The sequence below is a fragment of the Pteronotus mesoamericanus genome, unplaced genomic scaffold, assembly GCF_021234165.1.
Source record: "Pteronotus mesoamericanus isolate MK-2021 breed Mesoamerican mustached bat unplaced genomic scaffold, CSHL_Meso_final contig_116, whole genome shotgun sequence".
NCBI classification, from domain to species: Eukaryota; Metazoa; Chordata; class Mammalia; order Chiroptera; family Mormoopidae; genus Pteronotus; species Pteronotus mesoamericanus.
This window is the reverse complement of record NW_026555027.1, coordinates 16,020,744-16,040,114: the sequence shown is the minus strand read 5'-3', so window position 1 is coordinate 16,040,114 and position 19,371 is coordinate 16,020,744. Positions and strand designations below refer to the sequence as shown.

The 19,371-nt window shown below is 32.5% G+C and overlaps 1 protein-coding gene across 1 annotated transcript in view; it reads left to right on the top strand.

The window, feature by feature from the left end:
* NCAM2 (neural cell adhesion molecule 2) overlaps positions 1–19,371 on the top strand; it is a 422,854-nt gene that overhangs the window by 328,269 nt on the left and 75,214 nt on the right. The window contains exons 10-11 of the mRNA XM_054579597.1: positions 7,982–8,169; positions 12,795–12,891. Of these exons, the coding sequence (XP_054435572.1) occupies positions 7,982–8,169; positions 12,795–12,891 (285 nt within the window). The remainder of the gene's footprint in view (positions 1–7,981; positions 8,170–12,794; positions 12,892–19,371) is intronic.

Sequence of the window (19,371 nt, the reverse complement as noted above, 5' to 3'; positions counted from 1 at the left end):
TTTATGTACTGTGATTTATTGCTGAGGAATGAATGTCAAATCCTTAAAATAGAACATTATCTTACGCATTCAAATAATTGTTGCCATTATTTGTGATTCTTAAAAATCTAATATTAAAGAAACAATATTTAAAATTTTATACCACACCATAGAATATGAAGACTAGAAGAAAGGACACTATTTGACCACAGTATGTAAATTATTTGGAGAGAATGCAAGGCAAATTCTGATAATCCCAATACTGTTTGACAAGGACAATGCATATTATGTTATTGATATGATTTTAAAAGACTTAAGTGCTTTTTCATTGTTTGTAACCTTACCATTATCATATTTTTCAATTCGATCCACCAAACGGGTAATATACAGTGAGTTTGAGTTTGTATGGCGAGTTCCCCAATTCTGTTATTCATAACACTTGAAATTCGGGTCAAATATTTTCATATTTTACTTGTCAGAACTTGTGTTGCATTTTTTCATCAGCTTCAGCCTTCTCATGAGCAGGCGGCCTTCAGGAATCCAGGCCCGCCCTCAGCGAGCAGTAAGACTTTACTCAGGTCACAGGTACCAACCACAAATCAACCATGTTCAGGGGAAAAAGCCTTCAGAGCCTGGGAGGAAATGACAGGAGAAAGTGAAAAGCTTGTACTAAGCAAGTATTCAAGTCAGGATGTCTCTTGCAATGACAGGACTGTGGTGATGAGTGCTGGCTACATATTCAGCTCTAAATCTCAGCAATGAGGCAAAAAATTAATAAAACAAAAAGCACATTTATCAAAACAGAAGTAACTTGTCACCAAGTCTGAAGACAGTCTTAAAAGTTGCTGTGATGTCTCCTGATATGCCTGGGATATGACTTTCCTGATCCCAACATTGAGCAACTGACAAATTCAGATGCTGGTGCACTTCATTGTTTATTCTCATGCTGGAAATTTTAAATTAGAGATTCACTCATGGCCATGTTGAAATGTTCATGCTTAGTCTTCTACCTATATAGCAGCCATTTAATAACATCTAAATAATTTCTCTTTAGAGATCTTTCCATTGTGATAACAGTTAACTGAACATAATTCCATGATTGTTAAGGTCCGTATTCATTTTAGGTCCAGTTTTATGTATTCATCTTCTTTTTGTCTATAAAGATATATATACATTTTTATTAATCATGTAATCATTATGTAGAATATATGGGGATCTAAAGATAATCTACTCCCAAAATTTTCACCACCAAGCACCCCTTATGTTATTTCCTCTTGTGCATTCCCCAGTTGTAAAGATATTAACATTAAAGTAACATTTCTTGAAGAAGGATTATTCTTCATTTTAATTACATAGAATGTATGTGTGTGTGTGTGTGTGTATATATATATATATATATGTGTGTGTGTGTGTGTATAATAAACAACAAACCAGAGACATATATAACCATAAAATAATTAACATTATTTTAGTCGGTTTATACAATTCTAGCCAAAAGCAAATGTCACCTTTTATGTGGTTCAATGCCTTTTTGTAGGTGGTAAATATTATAATCTTCTCTCTATACATATTTACTTTATTGTGTTCTTGTTCTTATTTTCCTCTCCTTGTGATCCGCTCTCTCTTCTCTTTCTCCCTCTCCAGTTTTAGGGGTATTTTTTCTTCTATGTAAGATTAATTTTCCTAAGTCATTATCTACGCAGCATTTATTCAAGGGTATGTTGTTAAAATGTGGTTTTCGCCATTAAATCCTTAGTATGGAAAATGACTGCTCTGCCCCCGAATACATTTCTTTTTACATCTTAGCTTCTCATACATAGGCATGGAAATAGGAGAAGTGGTAATGATTTTAATGGTCTCATTTTATTGGTATCGCCTGGAAATAAGTGTATGTACAATGTACACTCTTTTCCACCACAGTCCTTCTAAAACATATTGCACATTTCCTTTATTGCTTAAACTCAGTATACAGGACATAATAAAGTACTTCCTTGATTGCTTGGTATAATCATTTCAAACAATTCCAAAATGGAATAACACCATTAATGACCTCTAGAAACAACTCTCAGAGAATATGCTTATAGTTTTTAATGGAATAGCTGGCCTAGCAGTGTGGTTTCATGAGGTGAACATAAAGAGCCAAAAGGCAGTGGACTTGACTCTACCCCCACGTTCCCAAATATCCCAGAGCAAGGTTTTTTACATGTAGAATACAGATTTGCAGATGACTCCATGATCTTTCCCAGATATTGTGCATTATGATATCTGTCCAATTCTGCAAAATTTAAAATGATCATGTGCATAAAGTGTTGAATGTTTAACTCTGTTTATAGGTAAATACTATACAAAGATCATCTTTTAATGCAATGAGAGCTTAGTGAATTCACACAGTTGAATGCAAATCTTCCATTTTTTCCTGTCTGCAAGTTTGGTTAGGTAAAGTTCTTAATTTTGTGATTGACTTAAAAATAATTCTAACACTTCAAATACAGACAATAACCCAATAGTTCTTGCTGCTATCATATTTGCTTCATATCTGACATTGGCATTCACTCGTATAGGGAAGGCACAAACAAGTTTTCCTATAATTACCTTTTTGAATATACCCTTTCTTTTGTCAAAGAAAAATTATTCTGATACCTTTTAAATGGTAAGAAAGACTTTATTCAAGTCTATGGCAATAGGAGTCAAGGCTATTGCAGTGGGAGAGACAGACTGAATTCATCTCCAAATACAAGGACAAGTGGGATTTAAGCCAATGAGCAGAGTGACAAGAGCTAGTGGATGAAAAATTTCTAAGGGGAACTTGATTAAATTTCAAGGACAGTGTGAGTCTTGCTAAACTGCCCTAATAGGATTCTTGCTAAAAACAGGTCATGGACACAGACATTAAGTTTGGGTAATATGGAACTTGATCAGATATCAACAATGATCGGATATCAAGGGTGGAAGGATTCTTACTAAACCGACTTAGTAGATTCATTACAAAATGCAGACCAGGACAAAGGCCTGAGGACAATGCATGGCCCTTCCACTCCACGCCGTCCCCCGCCATCAAAACAAAACCATATCATAGTCTGACTACAGTTTCATCAAAGAGGATGTATATCCCACTTTCCTGGCTTCTCATTGTGACCAGACACTTTTCTGAAGGTTATCTCTTCCTTCCTATCCACTCTTCCAGTAGATGACATACAGGATTGGGCAAAAGTAGGTTTACAGTTTTTCATATGGAAATTAATACAATGATTAATAATAATACAAGAATAAACTCTGTTTTTGTGTCCTTACCACTGTAAACCTACTTTTTCCCACCCCTGTATTTCTATCATATAATTATTGAGATTTATCTGATTTTCCTTCTGTACTCTGCTTAAATAAAAATTTGTTCTTTTAATAGTTATTTCTATTTATTGTAATTTTTAAAATAATAATTTAACTTGGACTTCAATAGAATATGGGGAACATTTAACTAATTTTGCCTAATTAAGGCAAATTAGGGATGTTTCCATAATTTTGTATTCCTTAACTCTATAGTTCATGAATTACTGTCCTCCATGTATAAGAAACAGACACAAAACCTAAGCAAAGGAAGCAACTTCAAGGTGAAGATTTTTTCTTGCTTACTTTTTTGTTTTCATAGACAGGTAGACAGAAAGACAGACAGATAGATATATAGACAAATCAGCACACGCAAGCGCGCACACACCCACACACCCACCCACCCACCCACCCGCCACCACCCCATATAAATTCTCATATTTCCTCAGTTCTGCCTATTCCATATTCCTCTCTCCCACGACTTTCCTTTTTTTAAAGTTTATTTCTTCTGTACAACATTTGAAGCCTTTTCTAATGCAAAAAGCCTACTTTTCTAGAAAAGTCCAATTTTGTTAAAGTTGCAAATTTTGATTTATCAAAGTGAAATACGGCTCCAAGTTTCTTAGCCTTAAATCCTGGCCTGGTGCCTTTCCCAGAGCCACATCCTTCTTTAAACAGTGATCCAATCCCTGTTGTTTGATGACAGTACCTGCCCATCTTGTACCAGGGAAAATTGCTTTCCTGCTAGTGTTTTGATATTTATAAAACATTTAATGTACAGGAATCTAGTTCCTGCTTTACTGTAGATGTAAAATATCAATATTTTTCTTGCCTCACCCTACAAATACATTTTTAATGTGGCTTTCAATGTGACATGTATAGCCCGTAGCACATTTGCATTCAGCATCAGTAATTCGGAATTAAATTCCCACTGAGATCATAGGCAAGCAATTAGTGGCAATTGCTTGCTTTTATTAAAAAAAAAACTGCCTTAAATTTATGGTTACATTATAATAATCTAATACATATACACACAGATGCCATATTGTGGACAGAGTAGACTGTGAGTCAGCTATTAAGAGTTAAATTAGCATGTGCGATTTTCATACAGGGCTATATTTTATGCAAATGAATTATTAATAAGCTCTCCCTAGAATATTATAATGCTAAAGATATTTGTATATATTAAGCAGTAGTAAAATCTTTTATAGGCACACGTAGACATAGCTAGAAGCTTAGCTGTTTACTTTGAATATCAGAGAATCAGTTTCTCTTACAGTTACTCCCCTAAGTTTTTACATATTCTTAGGTTTTCCAATTAATTTTCAAGGCTCTAAAAAAGTTTTTTCTATACTCCTTGAAAACACCTGTTCAATTTAACTAAACTGTTGAATTGAAAATTGTCTAATTTCCAGTAAATTTGGTATACAGTTTTTTAGAACAAAGTAAGCATTTTACACTATGTAAGCCATCAAGAATATAATTATGAGCAAGACATGGCTTAATCCATAAGACCCAGATTGTTTGGTGGAGAAGCAATCAAATAGATCCTTCCGATGGCTCTTTCTATGCTGAGGAAGCACATGGAATCTGTGGGAGCACAAAGCAGGGAATCTGACCCACCATCAATGGCTATGGAAAGGCAATGTTTAGGAACAGGGAGCTGAGCTTTGAAGGCAGCCAGGTGAAGAGGAGGACAGCTACATCACACGCTGAGGGAAAACCATAGGCAAATATGTCTATGAAATATGTAGTGCACTTAGGTGCCAAGATGCATCGTTATTTATTTAGCTAATCAGATTTTGAGGGACATTAAGTTATTTTGAGTGTTTGTCATTAAGATAACAATGCATTAAATAATCGTTTCAGAAGCCTTTGAGAATATCTTAATTTATTCTCTTTGAAAAGGTACCCAGGACTCAATTACAGAATTGAGATTATAGAGATTTTAAGATGCTTTATCCCCCTGAAGAATTGCATTAATTTTACCTCTGTCAACAATATATGATAGGGTCCACACCACCAAAATGTTGCTAGCACTGAAAATTAAAATTTTGATTCTGGATTGAATGGAAATATAATAGAGCCTGGTTAAAATCACCCTAGATTCCATCCCAGGCATACAATTTATTACTAGAATAAGTTTGATAGCTCTTAATTCAAATCTTTCTTGCTTAAAACAGGATAACACTTTCCTCACAAGGTTAGTAAAAAGATTAAATAAAATAAAATGTAAAAACTTACTGTCATAGAAAGCATTTAATCAATGCTTCATTCTTCTGTGTGAGATTGGCATTAAAAACATGCAATAAATCATACATAGAACAAGACACTTTCAATGATTACTTGATCATTAGTTCTACAGATTATAATGTATATGTTATATACTGATGTATAATCTGTTGATACAACAAAATGGTGCAGGTTATCTCTAAGCAAACTCAAATTGACAATTTATGAGTGATATTAAGTTCTATTAATATTAGTAACAACAGTAATCAGTTTATACACCAACAATATTTTAGCTACCACTTAATTTAGGATTGTTTTTATGTAAAGACAGACTATCTCCAAGATATATAAAGAACTGACTCAACTCCACTCCAAGAAGACAAACGATCCAATCAAAAAATGGTCAAAGGACCTGGGCAGACGCTTTTCCAAGGAGGAGATACAGAGGGCCCAGAGGCATTTGAAAGGATGTTCAGCATCCCTAGCCATCAGAGAAATGCAGATCAAAACCACCATGAGGTACCACCTCACACCGGTCAGAATGGCCATGATAAATAAATCAACCAACAACAGGTGCTGGCGAGGCTGTGGAGAAAAGGGAACCCTAGTCCACTGTTGGTGGGAATGCAAACTGGTGCAGCCACTGTGGAAAGCAGTGTGGAATTTCTTCAAAAAGCTGAAAATGCAACTGCCTTTTGATCCAGTGATTCCCCTGCTGGGACTATACCCTAAGAATACCAAAACGCCAATTCAAAAGAACCTATGCACCCCAATGTTCATAGCAGCACAATTTACAATAGCCAAGTGTTGGAAGCAACCTAAATGCCCATCAGTAGATGAATGGATCAAAAAGTAATGGTACATATACACAATGGAATACTATGCAGCAGAAAGAAAAAAAGAACTACTAAACTTTGCGACCGTATGGATGGAACTGGAGAGCATTATGCTAAGCAAAATAAGCCAGGCGGCGAAAGACAAATACCATATGATCTCACCTATAAGCGGAACCTAACCAACAGTACAAAGATGCAAGGAAAATAAGACCAGCAACACTGAAAGGAAAAGAAATCAACAGAGACAAGAGGGAAGGAGGGAGGAGGGGCGGGGGGAAAGGAAGGGAAGGGGAAAGTCAAGGAACATATAGCAAGGACTCAGGGACAAAACCAAAGGAGAAGAGCTGAGGGAGGGAAGAAGGGAGGGCGCAAGGGAAAGTGGTGGGGGGTAGGCAGAGACAAGTGTATTTGAAAAAATAAATTAAAAAAATAAATAAATAAAAATAAAAAATAAAAAAATAAAATAAAACCAAAAGCGTTCTGGGCTAGCAGGTGTGTAGGTGTGCTTATGAAGGAGCAACTTGGGGGAGCCTTGTAGTGTTGGAACTTTTCTGTATCTTGACCGAGGTGGTGGATACACAAACCTATACACATGATAAAGTTGTATGGAATAAAAAAGACACACACAAGTGAATACATATAAAACTGGGGAAACCTGCTTCAGATTGGGAAACTGTATCTTTGTTGATATCCTGAATGTGATAGTGGGCTATAGTTTTGCAAGATGTTTCCATTGAGGAAAGCTGGGTAAAAGGTCCAGGGGATCTTTCTGTACTATTTCTTACAACGGCATGTGAATCTACACTTATCTCAAAATAAAAAATAAAATATAAAAAAAAGACAGACTAATGGAAAAATTAAAATGAAATAAAATAATGAATTTTCTCAAATATTATACGGTCAAGGTATTGATACTTAAAGAGGTTGTGATTAATTGACATTTGCACTATGTCAGATTTCTAGAGCAGAACAAGACTAAGATGCATGTTTGAGTGTCTATGCAATTACATTATTTCAATGAAATGATAAAATATATCATCTATTTTCTCATAATTTTAATTGTAGAGTTCTGGTGTAAGGGTGTGAATATTGATTATCATAGAAACAATTAAATTTCAAGTTAACTGTTATTAACTAAAGTAAATCATCTCTGGTTTAATAAAAATGGAAAATGATATTTTTGGGATCAGCTTCAAAGTATTTTTAAAGAATTTATATGACTAAGGCAAGATTTAAAAATGATATGAGACACTGATTTTGTTAAGTTTTATACTATCACTTTACAATAATGGTTGTTTCAGAAACACATTCTTAATATCTATCTAGCCATTAATTTACTGGATGGATATTTTTGTCAAAATATTAAGAGCAAATTTAACTCTGAAGGTTGTTGCATATTTTAATACTTGGTAAACTTTGAACATTTTAATATTGATATTCAAATAATCTGATAAACAAATGACCTATTTTCATGAGTTCTGATGTCACACATTAAATATATGACATTAGAATTGTTGTGGCTCCTTTTTGTAGTCAAGTAACTATTGTTTATACTAATTAAATGGTCATGTTAAAGGAAAGGTTTATAAATGTTCTATTATATTGTTTTACAGATGCTCCCAAGTTCGTATCAAACCAAACAATTTATTACTCTTGGGAAGGAAATCCAATCAACATAAGCTGTGATGTGAAATCTAATCCACCAGCATCAGTCCATTGGAGAAGAGAGAAATTAGTCTTGCCAGCTAAAAATACCACTAATTTAAAGACATATAGTGCAGGGAGAAAGATGATATTAGAGGTAAGTCTTCATGTACATACCCATAAATTGTAATATTTTAGCCACTATCAACTATTTTAGAATATGTTTAAAGATCTTAATATATAAATATAATAAAATCTGTTTATATTATATAACATATAAACTTATTTTGTACATTTCATATTTATTTACTTAAAGGGAAATTTTATGTATTTGGATTATGGCTAATTAATGTTGAAGGTCTCACTATTTATGAGGAAATATGGGTGTATGGCAAAAGCCATTACTTTTCATGAGTTTATTTTTGGAAAATAAAAACAATTCTGTGAGAAGAAAGTAGGGACGTGGTTTGTCAGCTCTTGAAGCCAGAATTTCAATGTCAATGTTGACTCTGTGGCAGCACACCCTTCTCCTTAGATTAGCATATTTAAGAGCTGTATGCTGGCTGTATGTGCACAGATTCCTAAAGAAACCAGATTTACTTGCTCAGTGCCTCCTTTCATTTTATTTTTGTAGTTAAGAGAGCAGATAATTGTTTTGGACTGCCAGGTAACTGGCCTTTAAATTCTGTTTGAATACAATACCTTTTATTTATTCATTGCAGATGATGTGTGTGTATCAGTTTTCAAAGTTTTTATGTCTATGACCATGATCATCAGCCCTTCCAAGTTATGATCCTTTCAGAACAATTGGGAATGATCTTCCATACAACAGTCTTATTTAGCTGAATAGATGCTACATTTTCACATTAATTCATTTTACATTACTCCATTGCCTTTCCTTCCCGACCTGGGCCCTAGGCACCGTTCTTTTGGCAACCCAATTGTCATAGGCTCCTCGGGAGTCACCATGTTGATGCCAAACCTAGTGCAGACACTAAATAAGCATACAGCACTAACTTTAAAAAACTGTATATTTTAGAATACCATCAGATAATCTGAACTGCATGGACTTAACTGTGTTCTCATTGGTGTCATATTAACCCTTCCACCTGGCAGTTGGATTTAGTAAAACATTTGGCTGATAAAAGGGTTTAGCAATCACTTTCTCAAACATTTTGATAACTGACTGATAAACAAGTCACTTCATCTAAATTAATTTAAACTAGTTTCTTTGTAATTCTGCTAGTACCAGCCGTTGGCAGATTGACACGAAGGTCAATTTCACAAAGACATCTGGTCAGATTTAGCCTAGATTTTAGGAATTTAACCACAGTTAAAATCCAATGTTGCATTTTAACTGCTTTTGGGTAGGTAATGTATTAGTGTGCTCTGGCTGCCAAAACAAAATACCACAGACTGGGTGGCTTAAAAAACAGAAACATTTTTTCACCCTGACACATTTCTAGATCATGGAAGTCCAAGATAAAAATAAAATCAATGAATTATGGTGGAACCTCTCACCTTGGTTTACATATTGTTCCCTCTGGCTATGCACTCACCTGGCCTTTCCTCTGAGTCTCCTTAAACACCCCATCTACAACCATAGTCACGTTAGAAGTCAACGTTTAAGTTTAGTGAGGGGACACAAGTCAGTCCGTAACAGGTAGATTTAAGTTCATGTTTAAATAACAGACAAATCTGTAATTTTGCTTTATTTTATCTTGCTGCTTTTCATTTTCAGGACAGCTCATAATTCTCCATCATCAATGTCAAGCAACATGTTGTTGATAAATCTGACATTTAAATATTTAATTCATATAAGGCTCCATGTTACTTAATCTTCTCCCTAAATCACATTTCCTCTGCTCCCCAAAGTGAAAACTAAGCAATTTTTGTTTACTTTACATTCAGCTAGGTGATCTGTTTGTTGAAGCATTAACTTTGAGAATATACATTTTTGTGTTCATTATTTTTAATAATTAAATTTAAACATGAATAAATAATAAAAATGTGTAACTAAAACAACTTAAAAAGTAGATAAAACAAAACTATAATACAACAAGTAAAGCAATAATAAGTACTAAATTTGCATGACTAGCATACATAATTGTTAGGATAGTACATTATTATTACTTTTTGCGTAATAATTATTATAATAGCATAATTGTTAATGGTTAAGAACATATAATAAAATGTAGAAAAAATCAAGTTTACAATTAATAATAAAATGGTCAATAATAAATTTCTTAAATTGATTTTAAAGATTTTTCCTTTTCTTTGATTAAATATATATTTGAGCTTTTAAATGTATAAATTTTAAAGTATTTAAAAAATATATAACTCCTTTGCATCATTGCTCATAAATGCATCTCTGAAGGTTATCCAAACTATTTTTATTTTAAATTTTCCTGAGTACTCCCTTGAGATAAGACAGATTTTCAATACATGGACAAAAACTGATGCAGTAAGTTTCTAATAGGATGATTGGAATAATATTCTCCATTGAATCACCTGTGTTGTTGTTCCTTGCCCTAAGTAAAGATGTTGTTACATAAATGCTTTTCTTACCATGGAATACATAGAAAGAAAAAATCTAGTTTTGAAGTTTAGGAGAAAGGTTAGCAAGCTTTTTGAATAACATTATACTCTCATCTTTCAGTTTTATATTTAAAACTATATTTGTTGATGTATTCTACTTTAACAAAGCCCAACATCCCAAGTAAACTGGAATTATTTTAATTGCATATTAAAATATGTACAAGTATGTTTTAAGTAGATGCTCCTAGCACTCCCTGGATAAATATCAGCACTCATTTGCACATGTAAAACATTTAAATATCTTTAAATTCATGCTCTATTGTATACCACGTTTATACATTATTTGATATTTTGATAAAACTTACCTTTAATTTATTGTGCTAGGATCGGGTATAAACCCACTGCGGGACTTTACTTGCATATTACTTTCCTACAATACAGCAAATATGCTGCTGGGCACATGGTTTGGCCTGGTTATGCCTAGATCTGTGGGTTTTTATTTTTTTCTAATCTGCTCTACTAGGGGTAGTTTCTGTATTTGTTAATCATACATAATAAAAGAATTATTTATTTATGATTTAGTCATACAACTCTTATCTTTCATATGTGAACACCAAAAGGGAAATTTTAAAAAATGAGTCTTTAAAAAATTGTTCCAATAACAGTGGATATGTATGAATCACTTTATTAATCTTGAGAAAAGGGTGCAATACTGACAATACTTTGTTATGACTGTTTTGACTCTGCGTTACATCGATTTAGTACATATTCTTCCTTATGGAATTTACAAATACCTTTCTCATATACCTGGACAATAAGGACTTCTTTTTTGTCAAATTCCTTTCTCACTAGTAAAAATATTTTAGAATTAAATTAGTCTCATTTATTAAAAGCTGGCTGTAAGAAAAATGAATATTTAATAGCTTAGGAGTATTTATATAAGAGCTGTTAAAACTTCTAATCCTTAAATCTATGCTGTGTCCCTAGATGGACAGCAAACCATAATGAATGACACAGCTTTTTTTATACTCTTTCAGAATTACCATCTTCAATGGACATCAAAATTGCACTTTTAGCTAATAGCTGTCCATTACCACAAAATTGCTTTCCTCCTTTTGGGGTAGAGTTGAAATTAACATCAACTCTTGTTGTAAGCATATTCTCTCTTAATAATAGTTACTGGGATTGAAAATTATATCTATTACTCTCATCAAACCTCTTTTCTGAATTGATACTTCAGAATTTCAGTACATTGGAATTACAGGGTTGGTCCCAGTGTTCAGCAATAGAGTCCCAGAAGGTTAACTTAATTATGGATTTCAAATGTGTAAGGATTGAGGTCAGCTATGTTCTACCTAAAATGAAAGAGAATGATAGGAATTGAACAGAAATGGAGACATGCTGTTAATAGATACCAAGATAACATGCCTGTCTACAGGGATTGCTACACGAGGACAGTGTGTTCCTGAAAAATGCCTTCCGGGAAAGTTTTTTATAAAGATTTTATTTATTTATTTTTTAGAAAGAGGGAAGGGGGAGAGAGAGAGAAAAGCATGGATGTGCAAGAGAAACATCAATTGGCTGTCTCTCGCACGTCCCCAACCAGGAATCTGGCGGGCAACCCGGGGATGTGCCCTGATGGGTAATTGAACCGATGACACTTTGGTTTGTGGAATGATACTTAACCCACTGAGCCACCTCGTCAGGGCCTAAGAATGAATCTTAATCCTTCAGTAATATTTTATGTTAAGTTATATTGTAAGAGGAAGAGATCTGACATATTTTGTGCCTTTCTTGAACTTTAATTCTGCCTGATGTTAGGTTAAAACAGAATAAACAAATTAGTACTTTTGGGGCAAGTTTCCTGTTTTCAAGTACATATCTTCAGTGATTGCAAAATATATATTTTTCAAACTGTCTGCTACTTTCTGAGTTTTACACATATAAATATCTAATGATGTTTTTACTCAACAGATACAAACAAAATAATGACATTAATTTACTTAATCTTTTGATATATGACCTATATTTACCTGATCCTGTGAATAGTATAATTTAATGGATTATATGTTAATAAGATTTGTATTCCTTAGTATATTCCCTTGATATAGGAAAGCAAAGTTATGTCAAGGGATTTTGAATAATTAAACATATGTGAAGATGGTAAGCATGCTAGATTCTATTTTAAAACTTCTCTGATATTGTTTTAAAGTTGTAAAAATTTTATTATTGTAATTATTTTAGATTGCACCTACATCTGACAATGACTTTGGACGCTATAATTGCACAGCCACTAATCGTATAGGAACAAGATTTCAAGAATATATTCTTGCTTTGGCTGGTAAGTATAGCACAATAATTTCTGAAATCTCATAAAATATTTCCATAAGCAAATAGCCTTTACATTTTAATAAGTCATGATTCAGATTATTATCTAAAAGTGATTCAGAACTTAGAAATTTGGAATAGTCGTTTTGGACATGTAGTGAGGACACAGAATCTATTTACTTATTGAAACTGATTTTAAACCCTAATTCCAATGTCCTCAAATTTGTAAGTGGGATATCTATGAAGGAAACAGGAAGCATAGCTTAAGAAATCAAATTATATTTCAAGTATCTTAAGAATGCTGTCAAAAATTAAAAATTAAAGACACCTTGGAAGAAAGTTAAATGAATATATTTTAAAATTTTAAATTTGAAAGTACAGATAGTAAACTTATTTTTAAGGCAAATAGAAAATGTATGGTTATATAACTTTAAAAAGTCTCATTTTTATATATAAAATATTTTTGTTCTTCCTCTGGAGTTTAAAGATATAGAAAGAGCATGTAGAGTAAAATTTATTTTAATTAGGAATCCAGCTATGATTTGTTACTTATATTGTCTATGTAATACACACACACACACACACACACACACAAACACACATATATTTATAGGATTTGCCATTATGTTATACAATACTGACTAGAAATTTGGAAATATATATGGTTTATATTTTGTTCAGCCCAGATGATGCAAAAATGTGATATATTACCTTCTAACACTAGGTAGACCAATATTAGAAAAATCACTGAAATGTTATGTTTACTAATAAATAGCTTCCAGGAAAACATCTTAAAACATTTTCTAAGTAGAGTTTTTATACATAACTATAATTTTATATCAAGTTATGAAAAGTATTTTATTACTATGAAAGTACATTTACAAAAGTAATATCATTAGTAGTAAAGGTCAAATAAATTAAAGCTCATAATACTAAAATTATTATGTAACTATTAAACTTGTTATTGTCCAATTTAAGTTTTACGACTGTGGGGAAAAAGGGAAAGAATGGATAGTTAAAGAGTTTTAGGGAAGAAAGCCAGAAGGCAAAAAATTAGAGTTAGTTGAGATGAGAGGAAAAGAGAGAGGGAGAGAGGAAGAGAGGGAGGTAAGTAGGGAGAAAGGAAGGAAATAAACTAATATTTATTGTCTACCATGAAATCATTGGAAAATTAATCTCAGTGAAAATATGGACAAAAGACTGCATTTAGGCATATGAAAGAAAACATTATACAAGCAAATTCAATTTTAGGAAAATGAATTGTGTTGTTACATCAAAATTCGTTGATAATAAGTTGAAGTATTATTTGTATTGATAAGAAATATTTACTACTCATTTTAGTTCTGAAACTTAGGAAATTAAGCAAATTTTATTGCAATTAAGGTAAAATTTTTATAAATGATTAGATATATAATCAACATGTATATATATAACATATTAATACTAATACACTATTATATATATACCTTTTTATACAATGATGCAGTGTCCTATTTATTTAGTTAAAACTTGATAAATGACTAAAATCTATTTTAATAGTTTTTAAGAGTTTATAATTCTAGAAAAAATGTAAAAGGAACATTATATTGATGATATTTAAACAATCTTATTAGATACCCTGAAAATACTGAATTTCTGTGCACCCTCTGTTGCATATCACTTACTATAGCACTTCTTATGAAAAATATATTTGATACCTATCTTTTAATGCAGATAAGGAATTGGTGAGTATCCCTCTTTCCAGCAATAAAAAATAAAAAATATGCATTCAAGCTAAGAGTTATAGTGTTGTTGGAAATATTTTTTGCATAATGCAATTCTCAAGATTTCAAAATTTTATGACAAATACAGGGTAAAATTTTGTTTTTAGAAAGTGGCAACTCAACTGACATTTGTTAAAATGATAGAGAAAATATTAGACACTGAGACTTAGATGAAAGGCATACATTTAAATCATCAACATTTATAAATATGTTTATAAAATTTTATGGAAAATAAGATAATTTGCATTTATATTTGATAACCATTTTTACATTAACTTTTTATCAAAATGTGAAATGCAGGTATAATTAGATACAAAGGGAGAGCAAAGACAGAGAGATTTTTAAAAATGCTTTATCATAATTCTTTTCTAGTGCACCTCATAGTTGATAGTCGTATTGTGTAGCGAGGAAATATACTTTTTATTTAAATATATATCTTGGAGAAAATTAAAAATGTAAAACACACAAAGGTAAATTAAATTGCAAGCTTATAATTAACAATTATAATTCCTTCCTTATAATTTTCTACTTCTAATAGATCATGATCTGAGAAGGCATTCTGTATATTTATGCATGTATTTTTAAGAAGTTGTTCTTAAAAGACTTAAACTTCTAAACTTTATCAAATGATTTTATTCATAATTTTTTAACTTTTTTAATTTATTTCATTGTTGTCATAGTCAACTTGTAATTGTAAACTCTTATTAAACCTTAATATGGTGATCTGATCTTTACTTCTTTAACTGATGCCCTTTGCTGATAAAGGCACCTTTTCCTGGGCAGTTTTAGGGTAGGGACTGTGCTGTTGACTCTCAGTGGCCAATGCATCCAGCACTGACTGGGGAGAGGGCCCCCGCCTAAGGGGGGCTTCGGTGCTGCTAGCCAGTCCCCTATCTACCTGGTGAGAGTGCAGTGAGGATTAAGTGAGGAAGAGCACTTAAAGCAACAGCACGTGGCATGTGGTCAACAAATGTTAGCTAGCCACTGTTACAGCCAAATTACAGTTCATATTGGTCACCTCTCTTTGGGAAAGGAGTCAGTTTGTTGATGTCTCTTAAATATAAAACATACATCGAGGCATTGTAGATCAATGTGTAATAAAATTGAATAATGGTTTAATGACCTTACTTATTCTGAACACTATATTTGTGTTAAGTAACAGAAAATTGCACTTCATTTTGTCACTTTTGTTTTCCTTCTAGTGTTTTGTTCTATCTCTTTTCAACAAAAACTGTTATTAAGTGCTATGCTTCACAATTGATTTTTTTAAACCTCGGTTCAGGACTCTGCACTTAGCCCATTTAATCTCATCTTGTCAGTTTGAGCTCATCTTTTTAACCTACGAAGACCCTGTCAAATTCAATGTTTTAGCTCTCTTTTCAAGATTGATTTAATCCACAAATATCATGAAGCAGTCATCGGTATTTTCACCTAAGTCATGGATAAGCCTATACAATTCATTTTTGAGAATGGTGACCTGCTTAGAGGTTAAGCTGGGTCAATTGAACAAAATTTTGTAGATATGGAATGTTAGTACATCTACTTGTCCTTGTACCCAGACCGCATTTTATCCACATACTTGCTCCATAAAATTTGAAAGCAGGTTAAACATAGTTCATTTGTAAACAATTTCTTCAACTGAATAGAAAACCAGGTTTCTTTTACATGATCAGTTTTGTTATTTAGTTTGGAAAAGTCTATGTCTCATTCTTTTTTTCCCGAAACTATAAGGCAAATTCTGTATGTTTTCAGAAACTATGGCATCCCCTTAATTTCATAATCCCCAAGGTCCTCGGAAAAAAAAGGGAATTAGAATAGCCAAATATTATTTTCCAGGAATCTATGATTTCATCAGTTCCTACCAATCTGTTAATTGGCTCACTCTGCATTTATACAGTAAGTTTCTCATAGGTGCCAGGCACTGTTTTGGAGTTAGGAAATTTGAAGATGAATATTATATGGCACCTTATCTTTACAAATAAAAGTAAAAAGGAAAAGAGTTTGAACAAAAGTGTGGATCATATGCCTCGGGACATAAAATGCAATTCTGATTGGATTTCTTGGGAAAAACTTCAAAGAGTATCAACTTTTTTTCTTTCAATTTTATTTTATATTGGTTTCAAGTGTACAGCTTCGTGGCTCTTAATAGACAATAATATACTTTACATAGTTTTCCCCTCAAGGTAGGTATCAACTTTTGAGTTGAGTCTGCAAGAATGAGTAGAACCAGGCTTAGTGATGAAGAAAAGCAAAGATGGAAAAAGTCAAGGTGACTGTGCAAATGTACCATACTGTGAAAAGAAGTCGGTGAGGAAGAGATGAGGCTTTTAATGGAGGACTGGAGGGCGATATTGTGTGAAAGGGTTAGTGGTGGTGATATGAATACAGAAGTAGTGAGAGATCAAGGCATAGATCTTAAAAACATTCATCAGGTTTACATTCTTTCGTATCAAGTATACAGCAAGGGAAGTTGGGAGTTTTTCGTCATAAAGCAGCAAGATCCAGTTATCATGAACAACTATCTTGGTAGCATTGTAAAGACTGATTTCAGCAAAGCCAATTTCCACGTTTCGCTACCTAACCCAAAGTATGTAAAGGTAAACTCAGATATCCTAAAATAATCTTTGCTATTTCAGACAGGAGCACTCTTCCCAGACCGGCCTTCTTTAAATGCTCAAAGCCTATCTCCTCTTTGTATTTACTATTTTCTTTCCCTAATACGTATTTTTAAAGTTCAATAATTTATGGATACACAAAACAGAATGTATTATGATTTTAATTTTATTATTTAATCACAGTTTATTATTTTGTGTGAGTTTCAGGTGTACAGCATAGTGGTTAGACAATCATATACTTTACAAAGTGTTCCCCCCAATATTTCCAGTACCTACCTGGCACAATGCATAGTTATTATAATATTATTCACTATATTCCTTAAGCTAGAATGTATATCCCATGACTGTTTTGTAACTACAAATTTGTACCTTTTAATCCCTTCAACATTTTCATCCAGTCCCCCGACCCCCTCAGCAGGGCCCCTCGGGCGACTTTTTATTTGAGTCATTTTATTTTTCTTTAAGTCCTTGGTCAGCCACCACTTTTTTAACAATGATACTCTAGTCCACCTATTTAAAAATTACAACACACGAACTATTTTTTTTATTTTCACCTAAAATAATTGATCTTCGAGGATTAAATTTTGACCAGTCTTAATAATAAATAATTTGTATATTACATTTCTTGTTAAGAATTAGAATATAACTTTAATAAGAGGAATGATTGTTGTTTTATGTTTATCCCAGAACACAAAAAATTGCCTGGCTCATAGGAGATTTAGATGAATTATTGAATGTATAGTCAGTGTGTTTTATTTGATTTGCTTATTAGTCATAGTTGATATGCTCCATTAATAATGAGATACTGAAGTCCATAATGTCTGAGAAGGTCAAGACTTGGATATGTTATGAGGAAATAATTTCCATTTATACTAAACTGCACTTTATTGGACAATATTAGAGGTAAAAATGATATACTCAAGACATATTTCTGGAGTGCTTTAATTGGCAGAAATAGAAGTATATGAACAAATAAAATTAAAAATATTATTCAGAGAGTATAACTACTTGTAAGGAGAATTTTTTTAAACAAGTGATCATATGTTGAGAAAAGATCAATAAAATAATTATTTAAATTTGGTGATTGGAGAAACCTACAGGGATAGTGAAAGAAGAATGAATTAATAGGGTTTTAGATATGTTGCCAGTGCCTATAAGATAAGATTAAGTCATGATTTACATAAGAAAATATATGTAAAATCTTACTAGAAATAAGATGACCACTCAGAGCATTGTTCCTCTACCCCTAACCAGATAAAATAATCACCAAAGCAGAATTTTTATGTTTTCACATTTATACTTTGATCAAACAGTGAATTCATGCATAGATATAACTATCAAAATATTGATCAACATTATTTATACACTGACTGCCTATTTAAAGAAAGGATAATTGAAGATATTTGTGAATGCCCATTGATTTTTATCCATCAACTTATCCTCACAAAAGTAACTTTAATGTTGGTAGTATTGTTACCATTTGGCTTATAAGGAAATTGAGACCAAATGAGTTTAATTTGTACAGGGTCATAAAACAACTTCATAGATTGGTCCTGTGACAAGCATACATTTCTAAGCTAAACCTCAATATTCTTATTCATTACCTACAATTTGACTAGCACATTGACTTATTTCAATGGATATAAAATTATGTAATTGAAGGAGCATGGTTATCAGGGAGGGATGGCAAAAACTGTAATGACTAACATTTACTAAGTAGTTAGTGTATTTCAGGTTTTCTTTTATGACTTTTATAGTACTTGATACTCAGAGCAACTCTAGAAGTGGATGCTATTCTAATCTCCAGTTTAGAGACAGAAATGGTTGAAAGATTAAGGAACTCGTTCCTGGTGTTTTAAGTTGACTAACGGAGCAAGGGTAAACTTTGGATTCCTACATTCTGATGATACATATCCAGGCTCTTCATCCAACTCTGTATTGGTACTAGCAGAAGTGAAAAGAAAAGTAAACAAAGAAATACATATTTTCACAATTCTTCTGTTTATTCATTCAGTGATGAGTGGTAACATTCATTAATTATTGAGATTGGAAGGTGCTAAGCAATTTAGAAATTTACGCTAACAACGATGGAAGCATTGTGTTTGAAATTTAGTA